We start from the raw sequence: 17,373 nt of genomic DNA, 5'->3' as shown, positions 1-17,373 counted from the left end.
GTAGTCTGAATTCAAGGTGTACCAGTATTAATGAGGAGCACAGAAGGATATTTTAAAGTTTGAACTTTAAAATTATACTACATGGGTTTGAAAATGAGGGTTATTAAAAATGATGCTGGAGTTTGTAAACTGCATTGCAGATGATACACAAGTGATTATAATGTTAAAAAGAGAAAAGTAGAGGAAGGCTTTGAATTGCTAATGAGCATCTTAACATAGAATTTCAGTAAGTATTTGAATAATCAAATGAGTCTGCTCCTATTGGTTAGCTTAGCATGATGCTTTGTGCTATCTTAACATCTGTCTGTAGTCTGGCTTTACTACTGTTTTTAAGAAAATACTAATATTTTACAATGAAGCAGTTTCTAAGTGTAATCTTGAACCTGTTTGTGCTTTTCTATTTTCAGAGTGCACATTTGGCCATGATTGATACTCTAATGATGGCTTACACTGTAGAGATGGTCAGCATAGAAAAAGTAATTGCATGTGCTCAACAGTATTCAGCTTTTTTTCAAGCCACAGATCTGCCCTATGATATTGAGGATGCTGTCATGTACTGGATAAATAAGGTAGGCTGTACCAGTGGATCTGGTTCTAATACAAAACTAAAACTCAGTTGCACATTGCTTTGTATGGCTTTTTGTCTTATATCAAAGTATAAGCTAAAGTTGTACAATTTACTTGACATATTTTATTTCTAAAAACAAACACAAAGCCGAACACAGTGGCTCAGGTCTGTAATCTCAACGCCTGTGAGGCTGAGGTGGGAGAGTCGTTGAGTTCCAGGCCAGACTGGGCCACACTGAGACCTGGTCTCAGATGAAAGTGTGGAAACGAGAAAGCACTTTTAGATATCTAACAGTGTCTGTACTCATTCTTCATAATGACTACTCAGGCTAATCCAGTTTGTACCAGATTATTACAAAACTCAGGGCACTCACAATAGGGAGCCACACAATGAGCGGGATCTAATTCTCACACAGTTTCAGATTGGGAGAGTCTTAGATTTGTTTAACCAAATTATACAAAATCATATTGATCATGAATTCATTTTCTTGGAGATTTTTATGGTTTATGCTTTGAACACGGTTAAGTTCTTAATTTATTGCTCTCCTTGTTGGTGAGTACGTAATTCTCCTTGACCCACATCCATGCATTCATCTTTGAGATCAGGTCTCACTGTATACACCCAACTGACCTGAGCTGACAGAGAGCCTATTGCCCCTGTCTGCCAGGTGCTGGATTATAGGCTTGAGCCATTCATTACAGTTGTCATTGCAGATGAAATTAAACTAGATTTGTGGACAGGTACTGAACAAATGTGGAAATTACGTCTTGAGGTGTCCTTCCTTAAATGCTTGCACGAAGCTTGTCATCAGCTAAACTGGGCTGGAGAGATGGCTTAGAAGTAAAGCCCTTGCTAAATAAGCATCTAAAGTTCAGATCTCCTGAACCTACAAAAACCTGGCAGCCTACTCGAACTTTCAGTGCTTGGGAAGCAGTGACAGGGACTCTGTGAGGTCATTAGTACTCTGGTGTGTCACAGCAGCCCTCATTCTCCTTATTTCTACCCCATTTTCTGTGATATTCCGAGCCTTTGGAGCAGGGGACTATATAGATGTCCCATTTAAGGGTGAACATGGAGCAGTCACTTTTTAACTCTATAAGTCTCTAGTTCAATTCTACCGATAAAAGGAGCATCTCTGACCAAGGTTGAAAGCAACACAGATCTACGAGAATAAACGTAAATATTTAAAAGGCAGTTTGACATGTGATCTGCCAGGCTGTACACTGGTACAGTAGTGGCATGGCAGTCCTGGGGCTAACAAACTTCCCATGGATCAGATTTGAGGCCTACTCACAGGAGGGAATTTATGCTTGATCATGTAAACTTTGGTCAGAAGCCTGTGGTGGGGTTGGGGGTGTGGTGGGGATGATGTCACATGCCCTAAGTGGGAAGCCAATACTATTTTATTAAATGCTCAATGTAGGAGGAGAAAATTAACTCCAGCAAGTTGTCTACTGATCACCACATGGAGGCCATGGCATACACACGGCTAATGATATTGAACATTGTTTAAATGTTCATAGCCATTTGTATTTTTTTTTTTTTTTGAGAACTCCGTATAGTTCCATAACCATCTCTCTCAAACTCCCTCTGTATGACTGTTAATGTGAACAGCTGCTGGATTTCCTCAAAAGCTTTTCCTGTAGCTATGGAAATGACCATGTAATTCTGTCCTTGAGTTCATTTATGTAATTTATAACATTTATTACTTTACCTGTATTGATCCTTCCATGCATCTCTGGAACAAAACCATTTTGATTGTGGTTAATGACCTTTTTAATGTATTCTTGAATTGAGTTTGCAAATATTTTGGTGAGAATTTTTGCAACTGTCTTCATCAGGAGTTTGGCTTGTAATTTTCTTTTCTGTTGTTCATCTATTACCTGTTTTGGGTGTCAGAGTAATAGTAGCTTTGTAAGAGTGTAGCCATGTTTCTCCTTTTCTATTTTATGGACTAGTTTGAGAAGGGTTGAGTTTAGTTCTTCTTTGAGAGTCCAATAAATATCCGCAGTGAATCCATCTTGGACTGGATTACTTTTTTTTAATCTGAGATTTTTAATTGTTGTTTCAATCTCACTGTGGTTAGATCTTTTGTAATTGTTTATCTTATCCTGATTTAATTTTGGTAGGTCACATGCACCTAGAACTTTAGATTTCCATTTAGATTTCCAGTTTAATGAGAACATTTTTTTATGTAAGACCTAAAGATCTTCTGAATTCCATTGGCATCTGTTACAGTGTCTCCCTTTTCATCTCTAGTTTTATTAACTTATGTCTTCTCTTCCTCTTTGTTTATTTGGCTGAATTTGTTGTTTACCTTTCCAAAGAGCCACCTTTTGCGCTTCATTGGTTCTCTTTGGTGCTCCTTTCTTTCCTTGGGCCCTGTCTTACTGATGTCTGTCCTTCTGCTTAGTTAGGGTGTGGCTTGTTTTTCTTTTTCCAGAGGTTTAAGGACTATCATTAAGTCGTATATTTTCAATCTCTCTGACTTTCTGACTTGGAGACATAAATCATTCCCAGCCCCTTAACCCCCAGGACTGCTGTCATTGCCTCTGTACGTTTTGGTATGTTTAATTTATTGTCGTTTGGTCAGAAGATTTATTTTCCCCTTAATTTCTTTTAGGTCTCCTTCCTCATTCGATTTTGTTTGGCTTAGTCTCTCCGTGAGCACTAGGGACTGTAGTGTTCATAGCCTTAGTCCATTTTGATAAAGTAGAATACAAGAAATTATGTCAGTTTTCAGATATTTGCTGACTTGTTCTGTGTCTTGATGTATGAAACATTTTAAAGAAAATCTCATAGGCTGCTAGGAAAAAAAATACTTTGCCATGTATGCATGGAATATTCTGAATAAACCTCTTAAATCTAATTGATCTGTGGAACATCATTGAGATGTCTTTCTGTTGATTCTTTTTGCCAGGATAACCTGTCTGTTGGTGAAAGTAGGTACTGAAGTCAACCACTACTGTGCTAGGTTAATTTGTGACTTTGCATTTATCTAGTAATATTTATTTTATGAAATTGTGTACACCTATGTAGCTTCCTCTTGCTGGATTGTTCCTTTAACCAGTTTGAAGTCACCCCCATCACCACCACACCACCAGTTTTGGTTTGAATTCTGTTTTGTCTGAACAGCAACACCTGCTTGTTCCCTAGGTCTATTGGCTTAGAATGCCCTTTTCCATCCTATTGCTCTTAAGGCAGTAATTTTCAACCTGTGGGGTGAGACACCCGCCCCCTGGTGGACACATATCTAACAATTTATATTGCGGTTCATAATAGTAGCACAATTGCAGTTATAAAGTAGCAACAAAATAATTTTATGGTTTGGGGGTCATCACAGCATGAGGAACTGTATTAAAGGGTCACAGCATTAGGAAGGTAGAGAGCCACTGGTCTAAAGTAATGCCTACTTTTTATGGTGAGTAGTGGTTTTGGTTTGTTTTGGTTTTTTGTGTTTCAAGACAGGATTTCTCTGTCTCCCTGGCTGTCCTAGAACTCTATAAATCTGTGTTCTTGAACATAGAGATCCACTGCCTTGGACTCCTGAGTGAGCCTTAAGCTGAGATTAAAGGCGTGTGCCACCACTGCCTTATGAGGGGTATTTCTTGGAGGTAACAAATGGTTTCTGCTGTTTGATACACTCTAAAGTCTTTGTCTTTTGATTGTGGAGTTGAAACTTAATATTCAGAGTTATTATTGAAAGTTATATATTGATTCCTACCATTAGTCTATTTTTATCATGGAGGGCTTTTATCTTCCTGTCAGTTACGACCAGGAGCTTTGCTGGCACAGTGCTCTGGACTGCAGTTCTTCTCCTTCAGAACGGAAATGAGTCGCTCCAAGCTGTTGAACTTCCTGTAGGCATTGCTTTCCTAATTGGTTAAGAGTATTTACTCTCTCATACCTTGAAATTGTTCCTTTTGGTCAGTTAAACTCTCATGCTGACAAATCCAGTGCATACTCCACCCCCCCCCCCCCCAAACTCAGCTCTCTCTAGAAGCACACACTTATCATTCTAACGTTCCCATGGAAAACCGGAGGTATTTACCAAGCTTTCCTCTATTTGATAGAATTTGAATGCCTACCTGCCTGTCCCATGGTGGCAGCTTCTTTGGCCTTCCAGCAAGAAGGGTCTGTGGGTTCTTTTTTAAGCATACATAGTTCAAGGTGTTGTCAAAACTTTGAGGCTAAATTATCTGTAGACTGTTGGCTCTCAAGCTATGAGTCTCAGCCCCTGTGGGTCACACATCAGATGTCCTGCTTACCAGATGTTTACATTGCAATTCATAACTAGCAAAATTACAGTTAGGAAGTAGCAACAAAATAATTTTATGGTTTGGGATCACTACAGCCGGAGGAACTTTGTTAAAGAGTCAGAGCATTAGGAAGGTTGAGAACCACCAATGTAGACTTCAGTCTTGCTTAACTGTGGCCCTGTCCTTCCCAGGATGCTCTTCATATACATGGACCACTCTAATAGATTTCTCTTCAAACCAGTGAGGTTACTTCTCTGCTTAGGTTCTAGTCACTCTTTCCTGTATCAGTTATAAGGAGGCCACATGTCCTGTTTCATTCCATTGCTGTGATAACTTAGGAGAGCAAGGGGCTTATTTCAGCTAACAGTTCTAAGTTACAGTTCCTCGTTGTGGAGAAGTAAAAGCAGAGATAGTCACATCATACCCACCGTCAGGAGCACAGAGAAATGAATGCATACTTCATGCTTGCTTGTGCTGAATTTAAAAGTATGATGAGCTCTTACTAGAACTTACACTGTATATCAGAAACTGCATAGGACAGTAGGTGCTCAATATGTACTGTGTAATTTATGGACCTGGTTTTAGAGTTTTAAGTAAAGTTCCGTGTAGGGTACTATTTTCTAGTTATAGAAATGATATTTTGTTTGAGTGTTACTCGTACTTGATACTAGGGATCTAATTAGAACCATGCCATTCTATTGCTATATTTTAATGAAATTCAAAGTGATTTTTTTATATTTTAAGGTAAACGAACACTTGAAAGACATAATGGAACAAGAACAAAAATCTAAAGAGCACCACACAGCTGAAGCTCCAGGAGGTCAAAAGGTATACTTTGCAATATGGCATATACTTATGATGACTTATTCATATGTTTAGAGATGCCAGAAATTATTCTAGGAAATACAAAATAAATAGTCACTAATAATTAAATATTCCGTAAGACACCCTGAGGTAATGAACTAACATTTAGATTCCCATCATTTCAGCTACATTACTACTTTTGCTTTATGCTTCTATTATTGCAGTGAATATTTTTCCCTTCTTAGAGTTGGTCCGCTAATGTCTAAGAATCTCAGCTTAGGATCTTTTTACTTTAATAATATGGGCTTGTTTTTAAGTGATTCTGAATCTCTGAAATAAAATTATTTGTTGCTAAAATATCTCTAGTATTCTAAACTGTGATTGTGTATAGGGAGAGCAAGAGGGGAGGAAGAGGCACTGGTCTTGCAGATTAGGAACTTGGGCAGTTTTCACTGAAGTGTTAATTAGCATACAGCCCTGTGGGAGCTGTGGATGGAGTCCAGCTGTGCTTCCCACTGTAGCATGCCCCTTGTTGATTCTGGTGGGAGCCCTGCTATAACTTCTGCTTGGTTGATTCTGATGACCTTTCCTTTGCCTCCTGCTTCCCTGTTTTCCTCCATGCTTCCTCTGAAGTCTCCTTCCAAATGGTTTTGGAAACTGGTTCCAGTAAGTTTTCTTCACTACTTTGATTTTTTTCTCTCCAGATTATAATGGTAGTGGTGGTATTCTTCATAGATTGCTGTGTCATCATTTAATACAAATCTGTATCATTAAGTAGAGGGATCAGGTTTTAATATATTTTCATAATATAAAATAAAATAATGGGTCTATTCGGTTTTAAGGACAGTTTAAAGAATAAGCACATTTGCTCATCACAGCATTCACAGATCATTATTACTGATGCAGGTGTGGATTCAAAGTCTTGCTAGAAGTAAAGAGTTCTCATAAAAGTGAATTTGAATAATCCTGTAAGTTGCCTGAATGTTTAAATTGTTTTGGGCAAAATAATTTTCTTATTATCCTATTGGAAGATAACACTTTACTATTTGATAAGGATTAAAGGTGTATCTGTGCCCTCACCAGTATTGTACTTATACTGTGTAAAACTCTGAATTGACCCGATAATTGATATTTCTGGTGTAAGTATGGGCAGTTAAAGCATTCTAAGACCTCTTAGACGCTGTCCTGATAAAAGCATGCAGCTTAGTGTGGGTTAGAGACGTAGCTCAGCAGTTAAAGTTCTGGCTACTCTTTCCAGGGACCTGGGTTTAATTCCCAGCACCTACAAAGCAGCTAACAGTCCCATAGCTCTAGTCCCAGGGCATCCAACAGCTTCTACTGACATATGCGGGCACCAGGCATGCAAGTAGTTACCACTTGCCTATATAACATACACACAAATATATATAACATATATGTTATTTTATTATGTTATATATAATTAAAACTATATACATATATAATGTTAAAATGCACCATTTTTAGCCATTGATTTATAATATGGTGATACTTTTGAATGCCAGATTTTTCAAGTTTGTAAAAAGACTGTGGGATATTTTTGTGCGGTGAATTTATAAAACATGGACTTTCTGGGTTTGGTCCCAACACCCACTATTGCTTAAGTTAGGTGTGTTTATATATCTGTAGTCTCAGCACTTGAGAGACAGAAGCAGGAGAATCAGAAGTTCATATTCATCTTTGGCTATGTAGTGAGTTCAAGGCCAGCCTGGGACACAATACAAAACAAAAGTCATATTCAATGTCAAGGTTTCCATATAACTCATAGACTGCAGATAAACTTTCCTTGGAATTATACAAACCCCACATTAAAGTTTGTTTGCTCAGTGTGGATTTTTATTGAGTGTAATCTTAAGGAAGATTGCCACTCATGATTGCCACTCTAAATCATATTGTCAGCACGTGACACACAAACACACATATACTTCTCATCCACACATGTTAACTGTAATAATAGAATACATTAAATTAGTCTTGCTTGTGATGCTAAGCTAGTTCCTTCTAGACCTTGTGCTAGATGACTGGAGAAAAGAAGGCAGATCTGGAGCAATGCTCACCATCTGGAAAGAGAGCTTACCATTGGACTTTCTTTCTTCCTCTTCTCCCTTTTTTGTAAATTATTTCACAGCAACAAAATGAAGGGTTTTTAGGGATGGTATAAAAGTCAGTAATCATAGAGTCTAGGTTAGACTTTGCACAATGTCTCACGGCTGTCACACCAGCATTCAGAAGCCAAGGCCAGAGATTGAGGTTTAGTGGCAGTTTAGGCTGCGCTGACATACCACCACCTCCCCCAGAATGAGAAGGAGACTGGAAAAGTAGGATCTGTGGGAAAAATTGCACATGTAATTGTTTTCTGAATATAGATGACATATGAGTTAGGGAATAATGTCTGCCTCCTCCTCCAAGTTCTTTTTCCAAGAGGAAAGCTTGCTCCATGAAGGAGAGAGAAGCAGAAATACATGTCTTGTCTTCATATGTTTTCTGGAGGATACCACTTGAAAGAATCGAATCGCACCTTCATGTGTTATGTGTCTTGTTCAATAAATTTGGTATTCTGTGTTTTCTCACAGCTTTGTTTTCACAGTTGTATTTTGATTATGAATTGCAGAGGTGACAGTTTAGATATAATTGAAGAAAAAATTAAATTGTTTCTTTATAAAAAAGACAGCTACATCTGAGGCTGGCTCAGCAGTTTAGAGTACTTACTACTCTTACAGAGGATCTGACCCTCTCTAGCTTTCATGGACACAAGGCACACATATATTTATATGCCAATATACAGAAAATAAATACCTTTTTAAATGACTACTACTAACTATCGGTAGCCTATGTAATCATACTTTCTGCTAACAGAAGGGTCCATGCACCATTAGTAGATCGTAAGCATTATTCCTTTTGGCTTTAGGAAAGCTGCTAGCTAGTAATGGCTAGCCAGTACTCATCACCTCTCTGTGCCCAGAAGTGCACATAGCACTGCCTGACTGTCTTTTAAGTCCCCAGCAGTACTAGAAAGTAGGTTTTACTGTCTCCATTTTACAGAGAAGGAAAATGGCTCTATTACTGGTTCTGAAGTCTGGTGCCATGTACCCTGACATTTAGATGGGAGTCAGAACAGACTGCTTTGGAGCTCCTTTCCTTTGTGAATAGTACTTTTTGCTGCTCACCAATTTTGATAACTCTTTTAATTATTTTTCTCAAATGATACCTTTGCCCTTTGAAGGCTTCAAAAGCTAAATCTTCAAAAGCTAAATTAATCCCTCTAATATTAAAGTAAATGAAAATTTAATCAGTAAAGGAACATAGCTGATTTAAATGCAAAGTGTTCAGATGTGTGTGTGTGTGTGTGTGTGTGTGTGTGTGTGTGTGTGTGTGATAAAAGTTACCTAAACTCTCATTTCTTATTTTCTTTATCTTTAAAATGGAGACAGTGAAACCTACTCTATAGTACTGCTGGGAACTTAAAAAGACAGACACGCAGTGTTATGTGCACTTCTGGGCACACAGTTTTGTGATGGTGTAACTATCATTAAGTAAATGCCATGTGATATCATTGCTAAAATGTTTATAGATTTCAAATTACTAGCCTTTAATCCCAGAACTCAGGGGGCAGAGGCAGGTGGTTCTCAGAGTTCAAGGACAGCCTGATCTACAGAGTGAGTTCTAGGACAGCCAGGATTACAGAGAGAAACCATGTCTCAGAAAACCAAACAAACAAGGAAGGAAGGAAGGAAAGAAAGAGAGAAGGGGGGTGGGGAGGGAGGAAGGGGAGGAAAGAAGGAAGGAAGAGAAAGAGAGAAAGAGAAATTAGTATCATTGCTGTAAGGTTGACTGAGTGGTTGGGAATTCTTTCTGTTTGTATTTCCTAATGTGACTCAGAACTAGAATCTACAGTTCTGGTTTTGTCTATTTTCTTGCATTGTGTAGCATTTACTTCGAACTCTTTCTGTGGTAGGCCCGTTACAGGAAGGAGCAAACACTGCTTAAGCAGCTGCCTTGCATTCCACTGGTGGAAAACTTGTTGAAGGACGGCACGGACGGCTGCGCGCTGGCTGCCCTCATTCACTTCTACTGCCCTGCTGTTGTCCGGCTAGAGGGTAGGTGTTTCAGGGACAATTTCTAACGTGGGGGCAGATGCCAAGAAATGCTTAAACCAGTAATATTTAATAACATGATTTTTAAAAGGAAGATTTAAGTATAATTCTGAGAAAAAGTTGAACTTTCTGTCTAATGGCTATTACATATAAATACATGTTTGTTAAAAAAAAATTACGTGCTTGCGTATATGTACTGTCAGTAGCTATGTAGTGTTCATGGTTAACCCAAAACCCTTCCTTTTCTATTTGAAGATATTTGTTTGAAAGAAACCATGTCTTTGGCCGATAGTCTGTATAACCTGCAGCTGATTCAGGAATTTTGCCAAGAATACTTAAACCATTGCTGCCATTTCAGCCTAGAAGACATGCTTTATGCTGCTTCGTCCATAAAGGTAAATAAACCGTTCCCTTCAGCTGTGTTAAAGTTTAAAAGCCGGTGCAGCAAACGGGGATCTCAGTGGTACCACCGGAGCCTGAGTCAGTCTCCTGAAGGGAGGGAGTGGGGACGGGAGGGGCTTTAGTTCAAGGCCAGCCTGAGCTTTGTGATGACTCAGGCCAGCCAGGGATCCAGCAGATTGTAGCTCCAAAAATAAATGAATATAAAACAAAGCTTACAGATTAACTTTGTCAGTGAAGAACTTGAAGAGGGGTGATTTTTTTTCTTCTTCTTTAAATATCCATCGCTAGCTACAAGTACATTGTAAAGGCAAACAGAGAGTTGTCTATAAAATTGATCAGTTTTAGTGTTGGCAGAGTAGAGTAGAAACCATTAAGTGGTTTTTGATTATAGGTAAATGTAACAAGAGATGAGATTCTTCCTTCAAAAGTGTGGGTGTATGCCTACCACCAATACTTACAGAGCTTAAGTAAGTATTGGCTTTAAAGGGTGTCCTGGAATGATTATAAAGCAAAGTATAGGTCATAATGGTCTTAGAGCCTGAGGTGGGCCACCATGGTGGACCACAGCTGTTCCTCATGATGAACAAAAAGCAGGAAGTGCCTGAGCTAGCTAGTTCCTTTTCCTCTTTCTCCTAAGCAGCCACTTTGGATGTGCTGTCCATATCCCAAACCATTTTTCTCCACTAAGCTAATCAATCCTCCCCAGAAATGCTCGCAGAAACATAACCAGGAATGTGCTTTACTGCTCTCTGAGGTACTTCTCAGGTAAATGTTAGCCATCAAATATCAGAGATGCCTTTGCCAGTGCTTGGGTGCTTTTCTAACTTAGGTTTTGTTGTCGATACATTTCTACATCTCTTTAGTAAATGCTATTCTGCTCTGGCACTGTTCTCACTAGTGAACATACAGTGGTGAACGTGGACCTTGTAGTCGGCACGTGGGCTGACAAGCCGTGGAGAATGATGTTTGATGAAGCTGGTTAGATTGTTTACATGTTTTATGGTTAGTCTTTTTTACTCCTTTCACATAATATATTCTGATTACATTCTTTTCTTCCTCTACTCCTCCTAGCTCTCCCTCCCCTCTCCTCCAAATCCACCCCCTTTCTATCTCTCATTAGAAAATAGGCTTCTTTGGGATGAGAATAGGATAGGATAGGATGGGATGGGATGGGATAGGATAGGATAGGATAGGATAGAATAGACTAGAATAGAATAGAACAAAACTAACACATTGGAATTGAACAAAATGAACAAACAAACAAAAACAGAAGGAAAAACAGAGCTCAAAAGAAAGCATAAGGAATAGAGACCCACTTGTTCTCACAGGCAGTAATCCCATAAATACTAAACTGAAAGCCATATTTCATGTGGGGATGTGGAGGATTGCAGGGTTAAAGAGAAAAGAGATTAGATAGATAGATGTTAGATAGATAAATAGACAGACAGACAGATAGATAAATAATTTTAAAAATAATAGATAAAAACTTGTAAAAGGAAAGGTCCTGACATGACATAATGAGAAAGGGAATCTCAAAGATGCCATTGAGGTCATTTTCTCTTAGGCATCTACCGCTGGGCATGCAGCCTACCCTTAAGAGTATTTTGTTTTCCCAGTGCGACTCGCTTAGAGGAAAAGAATGTTCATGTGCAGGTGGTATTTATTCAAGATAAAACTTCTGGGTTAGGATGGGGAATGCCACTTCTCCTTTGAGCTCTAGGACCCCAACAGGTGCAGATGAGTGTAGGCCCTGTGCATCCTGCTTCAGCTCTGTGAGTTCATATATAGTGGTCATGTTGATTTAGGGGGTCCTGTCTGTCCATCCTGCCCCAGCTCTGTGAGTTCATATATAGTGGTCATGTTGATTTAGGGGGTCCTGTCTGTCCATCCTCCCTCAGCTCTGTGAGTTTATATGTGTAGTGATCATGTTGATTTAGGAGGTCCTGTTCCATTTCCTCTGGCTCATACACTCTTTCCACCTCTTCTGTGGGGTTCTCTGGGAGAGCGATGGTTGATGGAGAAATCCTCTTTAGGCTAAGTCAAAGGTTTCTCACTCACTGCTTTAATTTTGGCTGAGTCTCTGGAGTAGAAGTGCCATCAGTAAGGTAAGACTGTAGTAAGATCACTTTATGAAGAGGATCACTGTTTGAATTTTGGTGTCAGATTTACAAAGGCAAATGCTCTGTAGGTCATTATATATGTAAATGTAGTCAGTGCACTTAGGATTCATTAGGTAGCAGAATAGTGAGAGAAGGAAAAGAAGGAACATCATAGTTCAAGAAGTCAAATAAAGTGAGAAGTCTGTGGTAGCCCCAACGAGTGCTGTTCTGGAGGAGCTCAGTGTGAGACTGGAATGGTTCAGCAGAGGGACATGGAGAAGTGTGGTGTCGGGATGGGTCTGTTCTTAAGGAATTTCATCAGAGGTAAGAGTAGAGGGATGAGGAGAAATAAGATACAATGATATACCGAGAGAAGGTCTCATTTTTCTGTGAGAGAAGTTGAAGGGAAGGGTAAGTCATGAATATAATTAGGAATGCAAAGCTTATATGAAGGCAAGCAGGGATGAGTCCACGGTGTAAGGGATGAAACATTTTCTTTTTTAAAAGGAAGTACAAATTTCAATAGCTTCAAATAATAGTTGTTTATGAATAAGTGTTAGATTGTCCTGGGAATTTACAGTGAAAACCAATGCTGAAAGTAAACAGCCTAGTGGATCCTGTCTCCTGCCCTGTTCCCTCCATGTCCCACATTCACCACATCCACTGAGATGTTTGGGAAAGTGTCAGAGACCTTTTCTGTCACCTGTTTTTCCATTCAGTGGCAGTCACAGTTACTCAGATCAGAGACTTAGAGACATCCTTGATTCTTTTGCTTTCTGGATGTCAGATGAATGCTTGAATGTTACCAGCTTAAATATGAAAGAAATTCAGGCGGTAAAATCTAAGGAAGCATGTTCATGTTACTGCCTTAATTAGTAAATATGTGGAAGGCAAGACATCAGAAGATACCCATATTTCCAGAGATAATAGCCATAATGAGACAAACAGGCTTCATACAGTGCTATTTTTAGAAATAATTAAATACCTGAAATTGAAATTATTCTTTATGTATGTGTATATATGTATATATATATGTACGTATATATATATATAAACATGTAAGCCTAATTTTAGTACAGTAGGACACGTCTTTAACACCACTGTTGGGGTTTCAAGACTGTCTCAAAGCAAAATAAAACAAAACCCAAAACTCTAAAATCATATATATGTCTATGCATGTAGTTATATATGATATGTATAAGCCTGTAGAAGAATGCTTTTGAGAACTCCTTTAAGCCATTTAAAAAATTATTTTCATTTTCCAGTATAAGTAATAAAAGATTATTATCCTTGAATGTCTTCAAAGTTAGATACATTAAATAATTAAAAACAATATTATTTTAGTCATAATAATGTGTAGAGTTTGTCGTTACTTAGCATGTGGATTACTGTTGAATTTAGCATTATCAAACATGTGAATACAATTTTTAAATTACATACTTTTTTCAAAAAAGTCTTACTCTTTTTTAACGGTAAATGTTCTTCGTGCTACTTTTATATGTTTCCCCTGGAAGAAAGGAGGTTTGTTGTCTCGGAGCTGTGTATAACTGGAGACTCGGTGCCCGAGCTTTGCCTCAGCGGGCTGAGCATGTGCAGTTACACGGGCTAAACGTTTACTCCAGCTTCAATGCAACAGAGTGAGCATTTTTAATAACAAGTGTGTAGAATTTAAATATATATTTGAGAGGATAACGCATAACTTTGTGACTATTACATGATTGGTTTTACCTCATGTAGGGCTTCTTTTAATTTTCTCAACTCTCTTATGTAGAGTAATTATTTGGTGTTCATGGCAGAACTCTTCTGGTGGTTCGAAGTTGTGAAGCCTTCATTTGTGCAGCCTCGGGTTGTCCGTCCACAAGGAGGTAATCTATCTTGGTCATTTTCAATGTAGAAAAATGGAAGGTTTATACATTTCATCTGGTTTTTTAGTTTTGTTGTTTGTTTAAGAAAGGGTTTCTCCGTGTAGCACCGGTTGTCCTGGAAGAAGCTCTATAGACCAGGCTGGTCTCAAACTCGTGGAGATCCACCTGCCTCTGCTTCCTCAGTGCTGGGATTAAAGGCATGAGTCACCACCACCCAGCTCATCTGGCCTTTTTTTTTTTTTTTTTTTTTTTAAGATAGAAGCTTGTTATTATTATAGATTCCAGCCATTATCCTTGATAAAAAGTCTAATGTCTTAGTAGTTGAGGCACCAAATTTTAAAATCTCCAAATTATGTGCAAGAAACAGAAAAAACGTACTTGATATCTGATGGCATGGAGCTTTCAGTGTTAACTGGGCGCCATTCACCCCTTAAACCTTTTATTCTAATCTGCAGTTATTTCTTACTGGAATCTTTGTAACACTGTGTTACCCAAACTCTACTCACATTAAGACTTAATTTTCTTTTAAACAATGAAATCCTAGTAGCCTTTGTTATTACAATATAATTTTGATAAAAGTAATAAGAAATAAGAGGGTTTCTGCAGAAGTCTCTGTGAATAAAGACTGGATCGCTGACAAAGGCCGGGAGCACAGCTCAGTGGTAGAGTACTTGGCCAGCTTGCATATAGACCTGGGTTCAACTTCATCACAGCCAGAAAACAAAAAATAAATAAATAAATAAATGAAAGGAATTCCTTCTGGAGTTTTATAGCGCAAATGCCGTGTATAGCACAGTAAAACTGGCTTTCATTTTAAAATCAGACATGTATTCCTACAGGTGAAAATGTTTCTAACTATAGTGTTTCTTCTAAACATAGAACTTTCTTCCAGCAAAAATTATGGGGTTAGTTCTTTCTGTAACAGTGGCTACTATACCCAACATAAAATGCATTCTACTTCTCAGCTATTTAGCAGCTTTCCTTGCCTCCACTTTCCTTTTTCTAATCACTGCAGTTAACCCCTGCCTTCCCAGAGATAGAAAGAAAAAAATTAGGAAGAAAGAGGAGAGGGTTGTAAAATAGCAAAAGAAACACATTGTTCTGGTAGGTATAATTTTACTTCATAAAATAATGTTGCCCTGGGGCAACATTCTGAGCAATGCGAGATCTATCCTGGTATCTCAAAGCCATTTAAAGTAGATTCTAAATAGTGAGCTGTTAGATAATAATACTTTGAAAGAAGTTTAGAGGGGCTGGAGAGATGGCTCAGTGGTTAAGAGCACTGGCTTTTCTTCCAGAGGGCCTGAGTTAAAATCCCAGCAACCACATGGTGGCTCACAACCATCTGTAAGGGATCTGATGTCCTCTTCTGGTGTGTCTGAAGACAGCTTCAGTGTACTTATAAGTGTATGTAAACTAGAATTCTGGTGAAATTCTGTCTTTAGTTAACTACAAACTTACCAGCTATTTTATAAAAAGCAAAACTGAAACCTATCTCATGTCTCTAAAATTCTATGAAAACTTTCACAATATTAAGCATCTGGGCTTATCCTTGTCTTGAATATCTGTCTTAATTTTATGGTACTTCCCCCCCACTAACCTTAAGTGAATTTTAAGAGTCAGATTATATTAAGAGAATCTTTTGACCTTTTGGAAATTATTTAAGAGCACGTTTATATTAGATGAGTTGAGAAAACAGAGGCAGTTCTGGGGTCTTAGGCTTAATCCTCAGCTGGGGGGGTGGGGGGGAGAGGAAGGAAGGAAGGAGAAGGAAGGAGGTGAAGAAAAGAAGAAAGAACACGTTACTCTATAACTCTATAACTAATAAGGGAAGTAGAATGGAAAATGTAAATAATTACTTATGGCTCAGAATGCCTGCAGTAGTGTTAGAAATCAGTTGACTATATGGTTTTGAAGTTTTATCTTTTATTCTAGCTGAGCCTGCGAAAGACGTGCCATCCGTTCCTGTCTTAAATGCTGCCAAAAGAAACATCCTGGATAGTTCATCTAGCTCTGACTTCAGCTCCAGGTAGTCCATGTCATTTACTAATGACACCAAATAATATTTTAACATTAAAAAAAGGTTTTAAATTTTATAGTTAGATTTGTAAATTAACTTACAATTAACTTATGCTACTAAGACCTATTTTAATTTAAATAATTGAAATTTCTACTGAAATGAGTGTCTCATAAGTAGGTTTTTAATGAATCAACACTGGACAGTGGGAGATAATAACGTAAGTTTCAAATGAGGAACCTAACATTAAACTTTGCTGCTGCATTACTCCTGTAATTGAGAATTATTTGATACTCAGTTATTAATACTGAAAATATCTAATAGATGACTCTTAGGCCTCAGAGAACTTGTAAAATTATATCTGGATTGTGACATTTTAACCCTATGTATGTGAGCATGTGTGGAGGTCAGATGACAGTTTGTAGGAGTCAGTTCTCTCCTTCTATGACGTATTCCTGGGAGCAAACTTAGGTCATCAGGCTTGACAAGCCCCTTTCCCTGTTGAGCTATCTTGCTGGCCCAGGATTTGTAAATTTCCTATTATAAAAAAAATTTGAAACAGGTTTTCCCCACTCATATTTGTTGCTGTGATCAAACATGACCAAAAGCAGTTTAAGGGGAAAAAGAGTTCATTTGGCTTGGTAGTCCAGACCTGGTAGACAGCAGGAAGCCAGAGCAAGGAGCTTGGAGCTTTTCCTCTTCAGCTGCAAACACAGAAGCAGAGAGCACACTAGAAGTGGGCAAGGCTGGACCCTCAGGGCATGCCTAGTGATAGACTTCCTCCAGCAAGACTGCCCTCCTAGTTCCATAGCCTCCCCAAACAGCAGCTGGGCCCAAGCATTCAAATTCCTGTTTCAGTGGGAGCCCCCTCCCCTTTTTTCCATTTAAATCACCTCACCACACCACTATTTTGTTTTCTAGTTATCTAGTTATTAACAGGTAGAATTAAATAAATATATTATTGAATCTGTTTTGAATGCTTCTGTCTTTATATCAGGAGCTGAATTGAAAGTTAAGTAAGAATGTTCTAATTAGTATCAGGATAATCCTGGCTACTGCTCCAAGTATGTGATAAAGTCTTGCCAGCTTAAAATAGCTATTTATCTATTTATTTAGTTTTTCTAGACAGGGTTTCTCTGTGTACTGCTGACTGTCCTGGAACTCACTCTGTAGACCAAGCTAGTCTTGAACTCAATCCTTCTGCCTTTTCCTCCAAGTTTTAATCCAAGGTATTAAACACGTGCATT

General features: G+C 38.4%; 1 protein-coding gene across 2 annotated transcripts in view; it reads left to right on the top strand.

Moving 5' to 3' along the window:
• Window positions 1-17,373, top strand: part of CAMSAP2 (calmodulin regulated spectrin associated protein family member 2) — a 68,227-nt gene that overhangs the window by 32,767 nt on the left and 18,087 nt on the right. Inside the window, exons 3-8 of one of the 2 annotated variants that reach the window (XM_080917658.1) lie at window positions 408-569; window positions 5,572-5,655; window positions 9,605-9,746; window positions 9,999-10,138; window positions 14,016-14,109; window positions 16,045-16,138. In XM_080917658.1, the coding sequence (XP_080773784.1) occupies window positions 408-569; window positions 5,572-5,655; window positions 9,605-9,746; window positions 9,999-10,138; window positions 14,016-14,109; window positions 16,045-16,138 (716 nt within the window). Of the gene's footprint in view, window positions 1-407; window positions 570-5,571; window positions 5,656-9,604; window positions 9,747-9,998; window positions 10,139-14,015; window positions 14,110-16,044; window positions 16,139-17,373 lie in introns of those variants that run through there. The other variant, XM_080917657.1, reaches the window with a different exon arrangement.

Source organism: Micromys minutus, assembly GCF_963924665.1.
Source record: "Micromys minutus genome assembly, chromosome: 6".
NCBI classification, from domain to species: Eukaryota; Metazoa; Chordata; class Mammalia; order Rodentia; family Muridae; genus Micromys; species Micromys minutus.
This window is presented reverse-complemented; position numbering and strand designations above follow the sequence as displayed.